This window comes from Patella vulgata, chromosome 4 (assembly GCF_932274485.2).
Source record: "Patella vulgata chromosome 4, xgPatVulg1.2, whole genome shotgun sequence".
NCBI classification, from domain to species: Eukaryota; Metazoa; Mollusca; class Gastropoda; family Patellidae; genus Patella; species Patella vulgata.
The window spans coordinates 31,469,346-31,492,244 of NC_065882.2; the positions used below are offsets into that span (position 1 = coordinate 31,469,346).

A 22,899-nucleotide genomic window follows, 5' to 3' on the forward strand; every position below is an offset into this window, starting at 1 on the left:
GCCAGTACACATTTGAGCATGTCAAACTGATTGATTTTTATACGCCCACATTGTCGTCGCTCCCGTCCGTCCGGCATCCACAATTGCTTGTGGACACTCTACAGTGTTTAAGGCCATGAGACGAAGAAGCCTATTGATTTTCAGCGATTTCCGATAATTACTGCCAGAGTTATGGCCCTTGATCACTTTGAAAAATCTTGTGACGCTCTAGAGGCTAAAGTTATCATCCGATTGACTTCAGATTGATGCACAGAGTTTAAAATCTAGATACGAACAAGTAAATTTTTATGACTTGAACAGCTAAATCCATGATATTTAAAGTTTTGTATACTAAACGTTAGCATGGGGTAGAACTTTATAAAAACCAAACAAATTCTAATGGTTTTCTGATAATTACTTCATGAGTTGTTACTCTTATACAGATTTTAGTGTATTATAAATGTTTCATTACCGAAAAAAGTAAAAATATGCGACAACACTTGTTGACTGCCCGGACGATTTAACTGCTGTGGGCATGTTTCGTTGCCTGGCAATTAAGGGTGTGACGATTAGTCGGAGTCGGTTCGGTTTTACCTACAAACCGGTTCAAGTTTCGGGAAATCGATAGTCGTCTAAAAAATACAGCATGATATAAAGCAGTCGCCCGAATATTATAACATGTTTTTTTTTTAAAAAGATACATGTATTAACGATCGACAATTATGGGGGTGAATAAGCAATAAGCTACATCATTGATAAATGGTCGACAATAATAATAACGAGACAGTATATACTAAACTATATTCCGTAATCGGTCGTGGATATTCTCGCGATTATAAGCGATTGTGTTTTTGCATACCTAATGAAGTTATTTTAAGAATGCGTTATTTGATTGGTCGGTCGCTAAGGTCAATGGTTGAAGTGCCCAATCAGAAACAAGCAATCCTCCAGGTTAGGTCAATAGGCATGCGCACTGAGCTGATGCCCAGATACGCTTTCTCGTCGGTTTATCACTAATATTATTGATCAATACGTCATTGTTTGAAGTTTTTTATATGTTGTATTTATTACTTTTATTAAAAAGGTTAAACAGGAGATTTGAACAAACTACATAGTACAAACAAAACCAAATTTTTTAATGTAATGGACACATAAAACATAGAACTGTATGTATGTCGCCATTACAGTTTTAAGCTCCGTATATAAAGGCCAGTATGTAGACTATGGAAGACTAATATTTTTCAGTTAGTTTTAATTACCGACTAAACCGAATCGGTTCGGTTTTTTAGCCGCCGACTAACCGGTTCAAGTTTTGCTTAGTCGTCACACCCTTACTGGCAATCTATCTTTAATAAATTAAAATGGTAAATGTGATTTTAGATTTGTACAACTGAAGAAGGAATATGATTTGAAGAAACAAGAAGCTAATCAAATCAATGCTAAATTGGAACAAACTAAACATCATGAACAATTAACAGTTATCAAAAATCTTCTAACTGCAATAGGTAGGTAGAAAATATTATTTATAATCTTTTAAAACAATTTATCGACCCACATTTTAGAGAGATGAAACCCCACAAAATTTGTTTTCCTGCACCTTCATTTTAAATTTTGGTATCGGCTGTCTAGTTTATAAGCCTTTTGATTCTCGGATTGGTACTAGTAATAAACAGGACCATTTAGATTTGAAATGAGTTCGTTTATTTGATTGTCATTTATTTATGATAAAAGTGTATTTATAGAACGGGCTGGTAGCGTACGATGACATAAATAACATTATTAATACTATTAATAGACCGGCAGCCAAACCCCATTTTAAACCTTGACAAGGAAATATAGTCCACCTAACGTTTTTTGATGGATTATATATCTTCAATATGTGTAGATTCAGAATCTGGATGATGGCACCCTTGGGGAAATTTAAATATTCAAGATGGTCGCCATGAGGCATTTCTATACGCCCAAATTGAAATGTGGTCATATATTGTAATCGCCTTCCGTCCATCAGTTTGGCGTCCAAAATTGCTTGTGGACGCTCTAGAGGCTAAAGTTGATATCTGATTGACTTTAAATTTATACACAGTGTTTAAAGTCATAAGAAGAAGAATCCTATTGATTTTCAGCGATTTCCGATAATTACTGCCAGAGTTATGGCCCTTGATCACTTCAAAAAATCTTGTTGATGCTTTGAGGCTGAAGTTAATATCTGATTGACTTTAAATTTATACACATTGTTTAAGGTCACGAGATGAAGAATCCTATTGATTTTCAACAATTTATGATAATTACTGCCAGAGTTATGGCCCTTGATCACTTTGAAAAATCTTGTGGACGCTCTAGAGGCTAAAGTTAATATCCAATGGACTTTCATTTAAATTTATACACAGTCCGTCTGTCTGTCACACTTTTTGGGAAACAATACCTCTTGAGCTAGAATGTTCAAACTTATGGTGTAGGTGTTTATTTATGGAGCCAAAACGTTGCCATATTAAGAGTAAATATAATAGTTAAAATTGACAAATTATCCTAGTTAAAATTGTAAAAATGGTCATTTTCAAGAATTTTCACTGGTAAATATCACATAACACAAAATCACTATATTAGTATCAAAACAAACCAAAAAAATCTAGTTATGTTTTTTTCACTTTCTACTTTTCGCCTTTGCAGATTCAATCAAACTTTTTCATCTTTGCATTTTCTACTATCAGAATTTTTCCATTGTAATTTCCACCACCAAAATTTCTCCAATCGAACGGACAGAGGGCATGGTTCTGGGTACAGTCGAAGTTGACGTCATAAGACGTCAGTATTTATCGTCTCGGCTAAAATTACTACTCCATTGGGTTATTGTACCCCGCCTTTCGAAGAAAGCAGGGGACTATTACAATGGGTTCGTCCGTCTGTCTGTCCGGCACACTTTTTGGGACACAATAACTCTCTTTCTAATTGAGCTAGAATGTTCAAACTTGGTGTAGGTGTTTATTAGGTTTATAACTCTTAAGAATTGTCTGATTTTATTTATTATTTTTGGGAGAAAAAATAAATTTGTTGTCATGTCGAACAACTTTTTGTTTAATAAGTTATATCATCGAACCTTGAGGTTGGCTCATTGTCTTAATAGACCGGATGAATCTTTGATAGCACATCGGCATGGATGTGAGTGAATTTCTGGCGTTATATCTGAAATAAGTGAAACTACAAAAGGGGTGTCTGGCTGCCTTAATCAATTAAGAAAAGCTTTACCGTTATTAGACGATGTAATAAATTGCAAACAAGACAATTAGGGCATGGTAGAGAGTATCATCTTTTGTCAGGAAGAGTTGATTCACCCAAGTTATTTATTCCACAAGAACAGTTACAATATTTAGTTGATAAAGATCTGTAATTTGTAGAAAATAAAAATAAAATATCCCCGAAAAGAGGTATGAATTATTGTTTCCCAGGGTCGGTTTCCAGAATATTTTAATTTACCTTTCCAATTGATCATGATTAGGTACGGTAGTTGTGATCGCAACACATGCAGTAGAGTCTACCTGTCCACTGTCAATATTAAAATCTAATGGATTATGTAGTTATCATAAAACATGACAGTAAAGACATAAATTATTTGTTCTTTTCACATAAACTGGGAGTTAAATATTGCGAAACTAGAAACAGAAGTTATATTAATCAAAATACAACTAGAAACAAAAGTTTATTAATTAAAGTATAAGGCGGGTCTAATTAGGCCTATATGTATCTCTCCGACAAGACTCAAGAATTAAAAAAAAAACAAAAAAAAACTCTATATTGACGGTCGGATGGTATCATGTTAGTAATAGTTATTGAATTTTAATCATTAGCATTTTATACTTTTGCAAAGCGGAATTTTTTAAAACATGTATCCGGTAGCCAGTATATGTAAGCCTAATAAGTTCTATGTCGTCTTCAATAAAAATACAGATGTGATGTCATCTTTTGATGTTGGCGTACTAGTACTTCAAATAAAGTCCACCTCTATGGTACCTACTATTAAACTATTACCTAAAAATAACATATTACGTTAAATATTGTTAATCACCAGGTGTTTTTATAAGTCAAAGTCCTGTAGGCCTACAGTGCAGTGGACGCTTGCAGCTGGCCCCGGATCCATTCACTTGATTTGATATGCTTATTGTTTGAAATATATGTGTAGCCTATTTTGTATGTCGTGTCCATGGGTTTGTATTGTGTAATTGTTTATGTGTGATGCCCTCCTCCCGCTCTTACTATTCTCTCAGCTAACCGAAGAACTCCAAATGCATCAGCCGCTTATATCAACATAGATTTATGACGTCGTGTGCCCATAGTCCCTATCAGGGAGCATTAATTTTAGGCCAGACAATAAAAACAAATGAGTTATGATGTCAGCTTGAACCGAACTCGGAAACACGCCCCTTTCCTTATATGGTCAGTTAGATTGGAGAAATTGTGATAGTCGAAAATGCAGTGCAGAAAATCTGATAGTTGAAAATGCAAAGATTAAAATTTACTGTGAATTTGCAAAGGCGAAAAGTTGATAGGGAAAAAACATAACTAGATTTTTACATTGTTACTTTTTGTCGAGCAATTTTGTTTTATGGTAAATATCCATTAAAATGTATTAAGTGTTATGTAATATTTACATGAGAAAAATCTCGAAAATGGCCATTTTTACCGTTTTGACTATGATAATTTTGCTATTTTAACGATATTTTCTCTTAATATGGCAACGATTCGGCTCCATATTTATTAGGTCAATGCCTTGATGGAGTTCGAAGATGAGCATTTTCTCCTTAGGTTAAGCAGAGATAAGCAATTTGATTGGTTGATGCTTTGGGACACGATAACTTTATTTCTAATTTAGTGAGAGTGAGGACACTTGGTGTATAGTGTTATCACATCAATACCTTGACTAAGTTCGATAATTAACACTTTCTGCTTAGGGTAAGCAGAGCGATAAGCAATTTGATTGGCTGAGACTTTGGAACACAGTAACTCTCCTTCAAATTGAGGTAGAATGTTCAAACTTGGTGTTGGCGTTCATTAGGTGAATCCCTTGATCTAGTTCAATGATAAACATTGTCTGCTTATGGTTAGCAGAGATAAGCTATCTGATTGATGCTTTGGGGCACAATAACTTTGGATATAATTAAGTGAGAGTGATAAACCTCCGAGTATAGATTCATTATATCATTACCTTGACTACGTTTGATGACGAGAATTTTTTGCTTAGGCTAATGAGCGATAAGCAGTTTGATTGGTCAAGATGGAGAGTGACGAAACTTAGTGTATAGTTTGATTGCTTGATACTTTTGAAAAAAATAAATGTGCGATTAATTAATTTGTGTCATCTATTTATTTTGGGATTTCGGCGGGGGACATCAGCCGCAATGTTGGTTTGTTTTATACACATTCTGACAAATGCTTAATTTTTATACGCCCACATTGAAATGTGGTCGTATATTGTTGTCGGTCCAGCGTCCACAATTGCTTGTTGACACTCTATAGGCTAAAGTTAATATCCTATTGACTTTATAATTTATATACAGTGTTTAAGGTCATGAGAATAAGAAGCCTATTGATTTTCAGCTATTTTCGATAATTACTGCCAGAGTTATGGCCCTTGATCACTTCAAAAAATCTTGTGGACGCGCTAGAGGTCAAAGTTTATATCCAATTAACTTTAAATTTATACACAGTGTTTAAGGTCATGAGACGAAGAAGCCTATTGATTTTCAGCGATTTCCGATAATTACTGCCAGAGTTATGGCCCTTGATCACTTCAAAAAATCTTGTGGACGCTCTAGCGGTCAAAGTTAATATCCAATTAACTTTAAATTTATACACAGTGTTTAAGGTCATGAGACGAAGAAGCCTATTGATTTTCAGCGATTTCTGATAATTACTGCCAGAGTTATAGCCCTTGATCACTTCAAAAAATCTTGTTGACGCTCTAGAGGTCAAAGTTAATATCCAATTAACTTTAAATTTATACACAGTGTTTAAGGCCATGAGACGAAGAAGCCTATTGATTTTCAACCATTTCCGATAATTACTGCCAGAGTTATGGCCCTTGATCACTTCAAAAAATCTTGTGGACACTCTAGAGGCTAAAGTTAATATCCGATTGACTTTAAATTTATACACAGTGTTTAAGGTCATGAGACAAAGAAGCCTATTCATTTTCAGCGATTTTCGATAATTACTGCCAGAGTTATGGCCCTTGATCACTTTGAAAACTCTTGTGGACGCTCTAGAAGCCTATTCATTTTCAGCGATTTTCGATAATTACTGCCAGAGTTATGGCCCTTGATCACTTCAAAAAATCTTGTGGACACTCTAGAGGCTAAAGTTAATATCCGATTGACTTTAAATTTATACACAGTGTTTAAGGTCATGAGACAAAGAAGCCTATTCATTTTCAGCGATTTTCGATAATTACTGCCAGAGTTATGGCCCTTGATCACTTTGAAAACTCTTGTGGACGCTCTAGAAGCCTATTCATTTTCAGCGATTTTCGATAATTACTGCCAGAGTTATGGCCCTTGATCACTTCAAAAAATCTTGTGGACACTCTAGAGGCTAAAGTTAATATCCGATTGATTTTAAATTTATACACAGTGTTTAAGGTCATGAGACAAAGAAGCCTATTCATTTTCAGCGATTTCCGATAATTACTGCCAGAGTTATGGCCCTTGATCACTTTGAAAAATCTTGTGGACTCTCTAGAGGCTAAAGTTAATAGCCGATTGACTTTAAATTGATACACAGTGTTTAAGGTCCTGAGACGAAGAATCCTATTGATTTTCAACGATTTCTGATAATTACTGCCAGAGTTATGGCCCTTGATCACTTTGAAAAATCTTGTGGACGCTCTAGCGGCTAAAGTTAATATCTGATTGATTTTAAATTTACACACAGTGTTTAAGGTCATGAGACGAAGAAGTCTATTTTCGGCAATTTTCGATACTTACTGCCAGAGTTATGGCCCTTGATCACTTTGAAAAATCTTGTGGACTCTCTAGAAGCTAAAGTTATCATCCGATTGACTTCAGATTGATACACAGTGTTTGAGGTCATGAGACGAAGAATCGTATTGATTTTCAACGATTTCCGATAATTACTGCCAAAGTTATGGCCCTTGATCACTTGTGATCTTGTGACGCTCTAGAAGCTAAAGTTATTATCCGATTGAAATGTGGTCGTATATTGTTGTCGCCCCCGTCCGTCCGTCCGTCCACAATTTGTTTGTGGACACTCTACAGGTCACAATTCTTACCCGATTTTGACGAAACTTGAAATATAGGTTTATCTCCAAAAGATCTCGGCTGCTTTCGATATTGGCATGTATCGAATCGAAACTTCATGGATTATTGCCCCTGTTTGTACGAAAAATCACGTTTTAGCTTGTGGACCCTATAGAGGTCACAATTTTTATCCGATTTTGTTGAAATGGAAGTTTATAACCGAAAGATCTCGGTTCCTTTCGATATTCGCGTAACATCCTGAATTATGGCGTTTATAGATTGTCAACCCTATAGAGGTCATAATTTTTATCCGATTTAAAAAAAAACGTATTATTATATCACCGTTACACCCTAAGGACGACTGAGTTAGAATTTCGTGAAAATCGGCCCAAAATTGACAGACAATATTTCCGCCGTTCGTTCTCAAATAGCGTAACAAATATGGTATATCAAGGTTGTGGACCCAATAGAGGTCACAATTTTTATCTGATTTTGTTGAAACTTGAAATGTAAGTTTATAATCCAAAGATCTCGGTACCTTTCGATATTCGCGCATATCGGACCTTAACTTCCTGAATTATGGCCCCTGATTGTACGAAAAATCGCGTTTTTAGCTTGTGGACCCTATAGAGGTCATAATTTTTATCCGATTTAAAAAAACGTATTATTATATCACCGTTACACCCAAAGGACAGCTGAGTTCGAATTTTGTGAAAATAGGCCCAAAACTGACAGACAAAATGGCCGCCGTTCGTTCTCAAATAGGGTAAAAATATGGTATATCAAGGTTGTGGACCCTATAGAGGTCACAATTTTTATCCGATTTTGTTGAAACTTAAAATGTAAGTTTATAACCCAAAGATCTCAGTTCCTGTCGATATTCGCGCATATCGGACCGTAACTTCCTGAATTATGGCCCCTGATTTTATGAAAAATCGCGTTTTTAGCTTGTTGACTTTATAGAGGTCATGATTTTTATCCGATTTAAAAAAAACGTATTATTATATCACCGTTACACCCTAAGGACGGCTGAGTTCGAATTTCGTGAAAATCGGCCCAAAACTGACAGACAAAATGGCCACCCTTCGTTCTCAAATAGCCTAAAAATATGATATATCAAAGGTTGTGGACCCTATAGAGGTCACAATTTTTATCCAATTTGTTGAAACTTGAATTGAAGTTTATAACACAAAGATCTCAGTTCCTTTCGATATTTGTGCATATCGAATTGTAATTTCCTGCCTGGCAGCCACTGGTTATTACATGTAATCTATATTGATACAACTATGTTGGTCAAACGTACATGTATGTTCTATTTTTATACGCCCACATTGAAATGTGGTCGTATATTGTTGTCTCCCCCGTCCGTCCGTCCGTCCGGCGTCCACAATTGCTTGTGGACGCTTTATAGGCTAAAGTTAATATCCGATTGACTTTAAATTTATACACAGTGTTTAAGATCATGAGACGAAGAATCCTATTGATTTTCAGCGATTTTCGATAATTACTGCCAGAGTTATGGTCCTTGATCACTTCAAAAAATCTTGTGGACGCTCTACAAGTCAAAGTTAATATTCGATTGACATTAAATTTATACACAGTGTTTAAGTTCATAAGACCAAGAATCCTGTTGATTTTCAGCGATTTCCGAAAAAATTTGCCAGAGTAATGACCCTTGATCACTTTGAAAAATCTTGTGGACGCTCTAGAGGCTAAAGTTAATATCCAATTGACTTTAAATTTATACACAGTGTTCAGGTCATGAGACGAAGAAGTCTATTGATTTTCAGCGATTTCCGATAATTACTGCCAGAGTTAATACAGTGTTTAAGGTCATGAGACGAAGAATCCTATTGATTTTCAGCGATTTCCGATAATTACTACCAGAGTTATGGCCCTTGATCACTTTAAAAAATCTTGTGACGCTCTAGAGGCTAAAGTTAATATCCGATTGACTTCAGATTTATACACAGAGTTTAAGGTCTTGAGACGAACAAGTATATTGATTTTCAATGAATTTTTATGAGTTTCGTATACTAAACATTAGCATGGGGCAGAACTTCATAAAAACCAAACAAATTCTAATGGTTTTGATAATTACTTAATGAGTTGTTACTCTTAATCAGATTTTAATGTATTATAAATGTTCCATTACCGAAAAAAGTAAAAATATGCGACAACTCTTGTTGACTGCCCGGACGATTTAGCTGCTGTGGGCGTATACTTCGTTGCCTGGCAACCTATCTTTTTCACTATACAAGAATGGCTGCGCATTCACTTTCAGTGCAATTGAACTCATTTGACCCCGAATATCTCGGCATCGTATTCTACGCAAATTTTTACTTTAGAAAAGTTCTTATCATGGACATTGTGCTTTTATTTTCTGCCGTATAAAAGAAGACAGATAATTTTTGGAGGCGTGAATTTGAAGCAGGTATGGGTCGGTAATAATATAAGCTTTCATTCTATCGTATTATGAAAACATGTAATTTGGTGTGAATACTACTGACATATATTTGAATACCATACAGGAATTAAATTTGAAAAATAGGGAGGTGCACCTATTTTTATGCGTCCATATGTCTGTATGGATGCCGTCCGCAATTTGTGGACACACTACAGGTCACAATTTTGATCCAATTTTGATGGAACTTAAAATATATGTTTATATCCCAAAGATCTCGGTTCCTTTCGATATTCATGCATATCGGTATGTAAAACCCTGGATTATGGCTCCTGATTGTTTGAAAATTCGCGTTTTTAGATTGTGGACAAAAAAAACATCCGTATATATCACCGTTACACCATAATGACGATTGAGTTTGAATTTCGTGAAAATCGGACCAAACTGCCATACAAAAGGGGGAACTTGAGACAAAGCTGCTGTGTGGGCGTATTCCATGCTTTACGTGGCTATCTTCATAAAACCATTGAAACGAGAAGCTTGTTTGGGAATAGAAGTGGAATGATCAAATTGGTGTTCCCTACTTCGTTTATGGATGGATAGCATTCATCCAGTGTAATATATTTTGATAGATGAACAAGAAAATAATTTGAAAAATGCAGAGAAAAAACAAAAAAATGCCACAGATAAAGTTAAAGAATTGGAAAATAAATTAAAGAATGCTAAGTCAGTCAGAGAAAAAGAATTAAAACAAGCAGAAGATACTCTAAACAAAGCTAAAAAAAATATGGAAGAATCAGCCAAGAAAATGAAAGAAAAATTACAGGTAATAAATGATTGTTGGAGGGAGGGTGTGTGTGTGCCTTTCTAGCATTTTGTCCATTGTCTGTCCCGAGGCCACAATGTTTGTTTGATTCAGATGAACAGGTCTTGGATGAATTTGAATTTTATACGCCCACATTTTCATGTGAACGTATTATGTCGTCGCCCCTGTTGGTCCATCCGCCCGTTAACAATTTGTTTGTGGACAATCTACAGGTCACAATTTTTATCCGATTTCAACGAAACTTGAAATATAGGTTTATCTCCTTAAGATTTCGGTTCCTTTCGATAGTGGCATGTATCGGACCGTAACTTCATGAATTATGGCCCCTGATTGTACGAAAAATCGCGTTTTTAGCTTGTGGACCCTATACAGGTCGCAATTTAAATCTGATTTCAACGAAACTTAAAATAGGTTTATCTCCCTAAGATTTCGGTTCCTATCGATAGTGGCATGTATCGGATCGTAACTTCATGAATTATGGGCCCTGATTGTACGAAAAATCGCGTTTTTAGCTTGTGGACAATCTAGAGGTCACAATTTTGATCCAATTTTGATGAAACTTGAAATGCATGTTTATAACCCAAAGATCTTAGTTCGTTTGATATTCGCGCATATTGGATTGTAACTTCCTGGATTATGGCCCCTGATTGGTCGAAAAATCGCATTTTTAGCTTGTGGATTCTCTAGAGGTCACAGGTTTTTTTTCGATTTTAAAAACCGTTTTGATCACCATTCCAACATAATGAAGGTTGAATTGGATTTTTTGGAAAATCAAAATGAAACTGCCCGACAAAATGGCCGCTCTTTGTATGCAAATTGTATATAAGTATGTAATTCAAAGATTATAGACCTTTTAGAGGTCACAATTTTTATCCAATTTTGATGAAACTTAAAATATATCTTTATGTTCCAAAAATCTCAGTCCCTTTTGATATTTGTGCATTTCAGACCATAACTTTCTGGATTATGGCCCCTGATTGTACAAAAAATCGTTTTTATATGCCCACATTGAAATGTGGTCTTATATTGTCGTCTTCCGTCCGTCTGTCCGTCGGTCCAGCGTCCACAATTGCTTGTGGATGCTCTAGAGCCTAAAGTCACGTGGAGGAAGTGTAGCACTTATATTTAAGTCATCTATTAATAGAAGAAAATCTGTCATGAACGTTTTGATTCTTTTGAAATTTTGGATTGTTCTCTACAGTTTTCTTTCAAGGAAACTAGAGTTATTACAATTATAGCAAATTGTGTCAAAAGTTTATGGAAGAATTTGGATTATTTCTGGACCAGTTAATGATGACTAAGTGTTGCACTATTATTTGGGGGGATTTTAATTTTCATGTTGATGATTCCAACGACTCTACCGCGGTAGATTTTTGTGATATTCTGAATAATAGATCTCTCACACAACATGTTTCTTCTTCGACTCATAACGGTGGACATATTCTCGATTTCCTGGCAACTTTTAATCTTATGATCCAGAAACCACAACCAACAAGAAAGATTGTAACATATCAAAGGTTTAAATCACTCGACACTAATAAATTTAAATCGGAAATAGTGAACTCGAATTTCAATGGCATTCAACGTTTTCAAGATATACAAGAGAAGGCAACCCAATATCACTCAAAGCTTGCTGAAATTTTGGACTCGCTTGTTCCTCTTCAAACGAAAACATTTACTACTCGTCCCAATACGCAGTGGTTTAATGATTCTATTTTAGAAGCCAAAAGGGACCGTAATAAGGCTGAACATCTGTGGCGGAAAACAAATCTACATGTCCATAAACAGATTTATAAATCTTTAAAAAACAATGTGAATAAATTAATTGAAGACGCTAAAATTAAATTTTACTCTGATAAAATAGAAAATGACGAAAACAGAAAAAAAGACCGGTATAAAGTTGTGAATTCCCTTTTGGACCATAATGCTGAGCGTACTATTCTCCCGGACAATGATAATGACACTGAACTTGCAAATTTATTCTCTGATTTCTTTCAAACAAAAATATAGAAAATACAAACTGAACTTGATGATTTAAATAAAACTATTAACTTTAACGCTCATGATTTTGATAAGTTAGAAAATTCTGTTTATTTAGAAAATTTTAACTTGGTTAGTGAATCTTTTGTTTTAAAGCTAATTAAATCGTCTGCTCCTAAATCTTGTTCTTTAGATCCTGTTCCGACTTCTGTTCTTAAGGACTGTCTAAATGAAGTTATTCCAGTTTTTACCAATATTATTAATTCTTGTATATCATCCTCTACTATTCCCAACATTTTCAAACAAGCACAACCTTATGTTACCCCTTTAATTAGAAAGTCAACACTGGATCCTAATGTTTTTTCCAACCTTGTGGGTTTTCTCTGGGTCCTCCGGTTTCCTCCCACTGCTAAAGACCCCTATGCGCAAGTGAATTATTGAAATAAAATTAAACCATATGTTAGTCCCGAAATGACCTAGTTTGTGTCGAGTGGACGTTAAACCCCATTTCTCTCTCTCTCCCCCTAATGTTTTTAAAAATTACAGGCCTGTCTCTAACTGAAGTTTTATTTCTAAAATATTGGCGAAATGTATACTCAGATAAAGGCCCATCTAGATCATAACTGTTTGTATGAACCATTTCAAAGTGCTTATAAACAATTTCACAGTACCGAACAGCTTTAAACCGGGTTTCAAATGATATTTTAATGGAAATTGATAATAGAAAATGTACATTTTTAATTTTATTAGATTTATCTGCTGCTTTCGACTCGGTGGACCCTTCCATTCTTCTACGTAGACTTCAATTTAAATTCGGTATTTGTGGTTCTGCATTAAATTTTTTAGAAAGCTATCTTGTGGTTAGAAAACAGTGTATTTTAGTTAATTGCAAATCATTGTCTGAATCTGTTTTGTCATCTGAGGTTCCCCACAGTGTATAAAATTCGTCAAGAAAAGTTGTAGGCCAATAGGACTCGCTGGTAGACGCCATTCATGAAAGTTGTAGGTCCTAACATTAAGTTGTGGGCCCAATAAATATTAACAAAACACACGTACACTACCCCATCCCAAATGCTTTTATTTCTAAGTTCTAGCCATTTGGGACAGGTTTAAAAGTTAAAATATGTATTCAATATTGATTGGCTGTACACATTACAATTTTAACTTTTGAAGGATTTAATGTTAATACTTCGTGTATAGAAAGATAACAATCATTCCACCCCTATTTTACCCAGACTTGATATTTATTTTTTATGTCTTACATTTCAATAAACATGTTAAATTTACTGTCCGGTAGCAACAATCATTTTATTTGTTTTCATTCATCATGACGTGTGGAACTGTGAAATAAAAGACCGTGACCTCTTTCAAAATGAAAGTAAACTATCACTGCTGTTTGGCAGACCACACATCATTTTTTATCATTATTAAACTGACCTGATGTCACACGTTGGGATAGTCCATATTTATGAAACCATAAACTCTTTGTTATTCTTTCTATATATGACATTGTACGTGCCTGTTTTCGAAGACTTGGGTCTCCATTACGGTAGTGAAATCATCATTAAAGAAATAGACTTGATAATCAAGTCTGCTAGTAAATCACGAGATTTAGAAAGAATGGCGGGAAAGGCCACTCGTTTTTACCTCACTGGAATTGTATTGTTACTAGTAGTTAGGCTTTCAGGGAATTTTCAGCTCTGCTTTTTCAATTTCTTTTTACAAGACAAAGAATTTATATCATGTGAATTTTTATTCTTGGATTCATGACAGTACAGTAGATGGACTGACCTAGTTTAGTAGCACAGTTTGGATTTCACAATTGAAGGAATATAATATGCCGGATTATGCATGTGTATTCAATATCGGATAAAGATAAAGTAAGGCATACTATCGCAACACACACTCATCTATTTCACTGGTTAAACTGGTTAAATAATATTCTGCCGAACTCTGGGAGCGTGTTGATATTTGCAAGCACAACCTCACTCCTACAACGATTTCTTTCGGTGGACAATTTTATTTTCATTTCCGATAATGAAATACAGTTAAATATCTGGATGAAATATATTACAGATATAAATAGGGACAATATAAATATTTTCAAAGGAAAATTTGATAGAACCATGAACAAAATATCCATGACACATATTTTCCCGACAAAAACCGTCGGCTCACAGGGCCGACCCACCATCTTCAAAATAAAAAGATGTCGGCCCGCCAAGTTATTTATCGGCGTTGGGCCGACGGTCCGACCAAATTTTAAACACTGGGTCCCCAAGGTTCTGTTCTTGGTCCGATTTTATTTACCCTCTATACGTCACCATTAGGTGATATTGTCAGAAAATATGGTCTCAGCTTTCATTTGTATGCCGATGATACTCAAGTATATATTTCATTTACACCTAACTGTCCATCTTCTTTCAATTTATCAAAATTGCAACTTGCGAACTGTATTAGTGAAATTAGAAAATGGATGTTAAAGAACTTTCTAAAATTGAATGATGATAAAACCGAATATTTGTTATTAGGCTCAAGGCATCAATTAAGTAAATTTGCACATGATAACCCCCCTGTTGTAATTGGTAATTGTGATATATTTTCATCTTATTCTGCTCGTAATATTGGCGCAATCTTTGATAATATTTGTAAATTGTGCTATTTTAATATCAGAAATATAGGTAAAATATGTAAATGTGTAACTGAAGAGGCCACTAAGTCACTTGTTAATTCTCTGGTCACTTCTCGATTAGATAACTTTAATTCACTTTTAGTTGGTTTACCTTTAAAGCTTATAGATAAATCACAAAAAGTACAGAATACTGCGGCCTGACTTGTTACTTTAACTAAGAAATGTGACCACATAACTCCTGTTTTATATAATTTACACTGGTTACCTGTTAAATATCAAATTGATTTTATAATTTTATTACTTACTTTTTAATGTTTAAATAATTTAGCTCCTGTTTACCTTTCAGATCTTTTAGAACTTTATACACCTGGCCGAACATTAAGTACATCAGATAAACTACTTTTAAAGCCCAAAACTGTTTAACTAGTCTCTTATGGTCAGCGCTCTTTTAGTTATCAAGCACCTGTTTTATGGAATAATCTACCATTCAGTTTAAGATGTTGTACATCTCTATATTCTTTTAAAAAAACAACTTAAAACGACATTTATTTAATCAGGCTTTTAACTGACTCTTTATACAATCGTTAACATCTCCATAATCTTGTTGTTTATGTATGATTTACATTGTCACTTTGTAAAGTGCCCCTGAACATGTTATATAAAAGGCGCACTATAAAAATGTTGTAGTAAAAATAATAATAATATCCGATTGACTTAAAATTTATACACAGTGTTTAAGGCCATGAGACGAAGAAGCCTATTGATTTTCAACCATTTCCGATAATTACTGCCAGAGTTATGGCCCTTGATGACTTCAAAAAATCTTGTGGACACTCTAGAGGCTAAAGTTAATATCCGATTGACTTTGAATTTATACACAGTGTTTAAGGTCATGAGACAAAGAAGCCTATTCATTTTCAGCGATTTTCGATAATTACTGCCAGAGTTATGGCCCTTGATCACTTCAAAAAATCTTGTGGATGCTCTAGAGGCCAAAGTTAATATGATATTGACTTTAAATTTATACACAGTGTTTAAGGTCATGAGACGAAGAAGTTTATTCATTTTCAGTGATTTTCGATAATTACTGCCAGAGTTATGGCCCTTGATCACTTCTAAAAACTTGTGGATGCTCGAGGCTAAAGTTAATATCCGATTGACTTTCAATTTAAAAAAAGTGTTTGAGGTCATGAGATGAAGAATCCTATTGATTTTCAACAATTTCCAATAATTACTGCCAAAGTTATGGCCCTTGATCACTGCCCTTGACTGCAGATTGATACACTGAGCTTAAGATCTTAAGACGAACAAGTATATTGATTTTCAATGAATTTTTATGACTTGATCACTGCTAAATCCATGATATTAAAAGTTTTGTATACTGAATGTTAGCATGGGGCAGAACTTGATAAAAACCAAACAAATTCTAATGGTTTTCTGATAATTGCTTCATAACACTGAGAACTGCTAAAGGGTGAATCTGTACTGCCGATCTGTACTGTTTCAAATTCCTCCCAAATTACCGTATTTTCGGGTCATAAGTCGCTACATTTTTCAGCAGAAGTCCGGCATTCGTCTTATACTCTGTTACGTCTTATGTACAGAGGGTAAGAATATGATATCCCGAAATTGTTTGGGCAATAAACGTCGCTCTACCACAACGAGCGAATGACACCATCCGCTAAATAATCGCATTCTACTCTAGCACGTGCTATCGTCTAAAACAATTAAGTACTTACACTATTCCAATCGACATATTCGTCAGCATTGCCTAGATTACTTATTTCTTTATTTAAAAACATAAACCCCATTCAAAATATGATCATAAATCTGAGAATATTCCATCAAAATAGAATCTTTTCTTCGACATTAGAAGCATGTATTTTGTCACGTATTCATTTCATAATTTCACGCGTCTCGCGAGATTTCTAATACCGGTTCAGTTATCGTACTTTAACCACCTGAAGCTGTTTTTCTTTCTAGTTTAATCAGATTTTCTTCAAACAAGGACAACTTTGCTCTGAAAATGCAAAACATGCTTCGAACGACGCAATTTTGATAACTTCTTTCTAAAACCGGCAATTTCGTAGGTACATATCACTTACCGTCATACAGCCGAAGCTAGATGTAGAGTAACGGAATCTGCCGAGGTTTCCCGAGTGCTGTAACCGCGTGCTAGCAATGTCTAGTATTTTTCGGATATGTGTGTGTGTGAAATAGCTTTATTTAACGCTCGCTTCCACCGAAGTGATATCGCAGATGAATTATAATGACTGTCTATTGATCTGGGCGTTATATACTCTTACAAGGTTAACAGGCAAAAGCACGAGCTTCAACTAGGTGTAGGGGGGCCTCCCCCAGAAAATTTTGAAAAACAGGTTGCTGGAAATGCCTGGCATTATTTCAGGCACTGATCGATGAGGTAAAGTGTCAAACGAACGGACTTGCGAATCTCGACGAAGCCCACTCACGAGCGTCAAAGTAAGGAGTCCTCCCCCAGAAAATTTTGAAAAAAAGATTGCCGGAAATGCTGTCTTACAGTATTCAGTCAGGCACCGATCGTCGAGATAAATAGATCTGACCAGATACCGTCCGTCGTCTGATCACTAGTTTATCCGACTAGAGAACATAATGTCAAACGAACGGACTTGCGAACCTCAACGAATTCCCCTTGTGAGCGCCAAAGTAGCGAGTGTATTGGGGACCTCGCCAAGAAAATTTTTAAAAATAGACTGTCAGAAATGCTCTACAACATGCAAGTTTATGACTGAGTGGGGTTTATTCACCGTAGAAGGTATTGATTACCGAAACGTATCACAAATACTTTTTTATTTTCTAAAATTATTGGGGGGGGGGGGCAAACAGAGGGCAGACCAGATTAATGGGGTGGGGGTGGGGCAGACACCGAGTGAAAAGCATTATGGTTATGTGGCTGACTTGAGCGGGTGATAAATATTTGGTTTTGGCAATAATGTTTTTGGGTACCTACATGCGATTCACTCTCGTAAGTGGCAGAAAAAAATTAATTCTGATCGTATATAGGTTGCCATTGAGCGTTAATCCAAACCACATGGCTAATTATGTAAATTAATCGACATGCGGGTGGGTGTCATTCAGTAATACTAATCAACTGTCACGGGTCAATGATAAAGCCGTCCACAACTCCTTATTTACTCCGAATAATTAATCCAAGCAGTGATTATCTGATATTTCATATCATCTTTAAAAAAATAATTTATAGGCCTTAAATGGAAATAAAAAAAATGGCCAATAATTTTCTTTTAGAAGAGAATTTTATTGATAGATGAATTCACTTTACTGTCGCTTCTTCATACGGCATGCAAAGTAAGGAATGCATCTTGGATATTATTGTTTAAAATTCTCTTATCACAATGGGTCGAAAAAATAAGAATGAACAAGGCGCCGAATTGCGACGATTCTTGAGTCTGCCATTGTTTAATTACATCAAAGCCAGAATGCACGAAAGTGAACGTAAGTATTTCTTGACTATGAAATTGACATTTCTATAGGGACTCATATTTTGATACCGTTACAGTACCTGAAAATAATAATAGACCTATCATACACGCAAAATCTTATTTTAATTCATGTGTTAAATGAGCACGCGTACAGCTGTGGCGGCTTCTTTGATGATTATCCAATCAACAATCTTAATCTCCTGACCACTAGCTGGCACTAGGGTGCTAATTAATTGATGAGATTAACTGTTAATCTCAGCTGATATCAAGTAGGCGATGCATCGATTCGGCTGACGTCAATTCGATTCTCTGTCCTTTTTTGTATTATCGATGCATCGGCAAAAAATACTAATAATTAGCTTTGTGTCCGAGGAGTGCGAAGACTCTGAGGAGTTCACAAGTCCGTCCACTAGAATAAAAAAAAACATCTTTTCAATATGTTTTTATAATTCAAAATAAAACAATATATATTTAACGGAACAATTCAATGAATCCTGCATGAACTATTATTAGGCTTGACCTGTTTACCCTACACTTCCGTTATGTTTGTCTCCATTTTCCAGTGACTACAAAGACTGCGTTTGCTGGTTACGTCCCCTTGCTATCGTGTCCTTAAACCCCAAGGTCAATTTCACGGTTCATTTAAATGACCAAACAAACTGTCAGAAGGATCATATTTCGCGGCCGGTTCTTAATGCTAGTTTTAAAACGATTCAGTCTTATTTTCTGCCACGAGCAATAGAGAATTCATAAACCCCTATAGACAGGCTTTTATAACCAAGCATTTCAACATAAGGCTTGGACGACATATTTTTCTTGTATTATGCATATTCATACATGAATAGTTCTTGTCATTTTATTATAACAGAATTATTATACATTGTAAATTGAGACCAGTAATACCTATAGTCAGACACTAATCTCCTACGCTTGTTTCAATATAATTATCTGTATTCATTGTTTTAATCTTTACAAACAGAAGTTTTATTGTATAGTTGTTTTAAGGATTTAATGTTTAATTAAGCTCCTTCTACACCCTTACGTATTGTCTTATAATTAACATATTTTCATTTAGTATAAGTCACCAGTGGCGACATTTTGTTTATCTTGAAAAACTATTGGAGATTAGGTCGTAAAAACCAAATCATATAAATTAGATAAAAGTTTCATACAAGGGATATTATTTTCATCCTAAAGAATGTACATCGTCTTGTTCATTCCTTTTTAGTTATAAATTGATTTTAATGTTGTTGCTGGTCAAATAAATTCATATCCAGATTATCCAGATTATCCTGATTTTATGGAAGTAACCCACTAGGTTACATATGGTGCAGATGCCTACGATTGATTGCCATCTCACTGCCAAGCGAGTTTAAACACCACCCGATGAAGATTTAACAGAGAAAACGGTGTTGTAGATGTCCGACCTACAGTAAACCAGTCAGACCAGGAGTGGAGATTTCTAAATCTGCAGGAATAATTATTACCTTTGCAAATTTGTAAGTACAACCATATTTATACATTGATCTGCCAAGTTAATTCACATTTGAACATAAAATAATCGGAGTTGATTATTAATTAGCAGAATGGCTAACAGTAAATGTAATTGTGCACAATTTGACTGTTCTAATTGTATGTCAACTGTTTCATTGGTATTACCCTTAGAACGAAACTTAATCTATGCCAAAATAAGGAATTTAACCATTCGGTGCCTTGTGGACTCTGGTGCCTCGATTTCCTGTTTATCGAAATCAGTTTTACAACAGTTGAATATTGACATACAACTGGATACATCAAGCATAAAACGTGTATCAGGTGTCTCAGGTTCAACAATGCCTGTTTTGGGTACAATTGATCTGGATCTTGAAATAAATGGTAAAATGTTTCCTACAAAATTCTGTGTTTTTGACAAGATTTTGCACGATGTTATATTAGGTATTGATTTTATGGACAAATATAAGGCAAATATTGATTTCAAAAATAAAAAGTTTACAATTAATGATGAAATAATTACTCCTATACAAGTTATTAATTTACCATTAACTGGATATGCTAGAACGATTAAGAAATTAAAAATACCTGCAAGAACGGAAATCCTCACTCCTGTATCGGTGTCTGATATACACGACCAATATTATGTGATGTCAGAACCATTAAACTCATTACAAATTGAATACAATATTATAGGTGCTAAATGTGTAAGCGAAGTAAATGATCACTCAACAGTATATCGTTTACTTAACCCAACATCAGAAACAATAATTATAGAGGCCAATACAAATCTTGCAAAATTGTCTTTAGTTGATAAAAATATTATTGTACCAGTGGAAGATGAAAGTGTTAATATTGATGACACTAAAAACATAGATTCCTTTGTTAATTATTTAGAACAATATTCTAAACAAGAGAGTGATCACTTTATCAAAGAAGCTAAAAAGTTAGGGTTTACATTAAGTACCTGTAATTTAACTGACAGAGAAAAAAATGATCTTCTCGTTTTTCTTGGTATTAAATTAGATATATTTGCAACAAGTGATGCGGAACTAGGTAAAACACATCTAATGTCACATTACATAGATACGGGTGATGCTAAGCCTATTAAGTCTCATCCTTATAAAGCTTCTCCTCAAAATAAGACAGAGATTGAACGACAATGTCATGAAATGATGAAGAATGACATAATTCAGGAATCCAATTCAGAATATTACTCTCCTGTAGTGTTGGTAAAAAAGAGGGACTCTGAAGAAGTGAGATTTTGTGTGGATTACAGGCGTCTTAATAAAATCACTGTGCCATTGCACTTTCCTTTGCCGAATTTAGACGAAATCTTAGATACAATAGCGGAATCAAAGGCAAAAGTATTTACTACAATGGATCTTAGATCTTCCTTCTGGCAGATTCCACTACACAAAGATACAGTACGCCCGCCGCGACGCTTTGATGAAACATGATTATCGTGTCGTTTTTTGTTGAAAATTGCCACGATAACGCCACGATAAATAACTCGGTGTAGCAGTCGCTATCGTGTGCCACGATAGTCGTGCGACACGATAGGCCTCGGTGTAATTTTACATGCAAAATTAACGGTATTTATTTGTCATAAACAATCGATGTCAAAACGATATACAGCCACGATGTTATGAATGTTGAATATTTTCGTTAATAATACGGACGCATTAGGTCACGTTGTATAGTTAGAACATGCGTGTTCACATATTCTGCACGATATATGCGGTTACATTTCCAACCAGTCATGTAAAGCTGCATGTCTAGTACACTTTGAAAGACACGTAGGCATAAGACTATACATGTATTACACAGTTTAGATATTTATGCCGTGTTCAAATTGTTTTTCATATTTACTATATTATGAGTTTATAGTTAAAAACTACTCTCGAATCACGGCAAAGATAGACTTTTAAATTGCAAACTATAACGGTATTTGGGTTACCGGTCTTACAAATAGAAATAGGAAAAATAGAACTTGCAACGGGGTTCGAAAGCGCTTTCAAATCAGACATAAGTTCGTACTTACCGTAAAAATGAAATGAACGCGACACCAAATCCAAGCAAATATCCAAGGCACTCGGTTTATTTTAGAAAAGAATAACTGTATTTCGATGGAAGAATCTATTCCACATGAACCCCAAATCAATGATAACTGTCAACGTGTATGTTGTCATTCTCGTGCAGATTGGTTTAAATAACAGAAATGTCCCTTGGATCCAAGATCAAAGAATAAAATCGCACGTAGCCACTTTGTTGTTTTTATTGGTTAAGACTACATTATGCCGCAAAGACCCAAAGTTGCCAGAAACCATGCAGTGTTCACCTTACAACAGGTCCATTGATTTATGGTTTATTTTATAATACCGTTTAGACCACAATGCGTTACGATTTAAATTTTGGTATTCCAAGGTGATTATATATGCAAGTTTATATGCAAAAGGATATTAATTTGGATTGGTATTATTTTTATATTTGCCTGTGATAATTATTATTATTAAGGATATTTAACATCTACAATATGAGTATAAAAGGTAAGGTAAATACTTTTTACATATTGCGTAAATTTTTAATAATGTACATTATGTAAGCGGTAAAAGATATCAGCCGAAAATCTAACTGATAAATTCACAACAATGTTTCCTTATATTTGGAGTTGTTTAGTTTTGTGTACGGAAAATAGATTAACGATTAGTTTTAACATTATTTATCATGCCGAAACATATCATTCCAATTTCTCTTGTTAAAGGGAGGTTCGTACTATTTAAGAAATTACCTTTTGGCCCGACATACATGTACGAATAATCGCCGTCTTATAAAATGCGAATTCCGTTTATGTAAAAGGG

The 22,899-nt window shown here is 34.9% G+C and overlaps 1 protein-coding gene across 1 annotated transcript in view; it reads left to right on the forward strand.

Annotated features, from left to right (window-relative positions):
• LOC130012447 (structural maintenance of chromosomes protein 2-like) overlaps positions 1-22,899 on the forward strand; it is a 140,051-nt gene that overhangs the window by 8,115 nt on the left and 109,037 nt on the right. The window contains exons 2-3 of the mRNA XM_056100419.1: positions 1,360-1,484; positions 10,263-10,456. Of these exons, the coding sequence (XP_055956394.1) occupies positions 1,360-1,484; positions 10,263-10,456 (319 nt within the window). The remainder of the gene's footprint in view (positions 1-1,359; positions 1,485-10,262; positions 10,457-22,899) is intronic.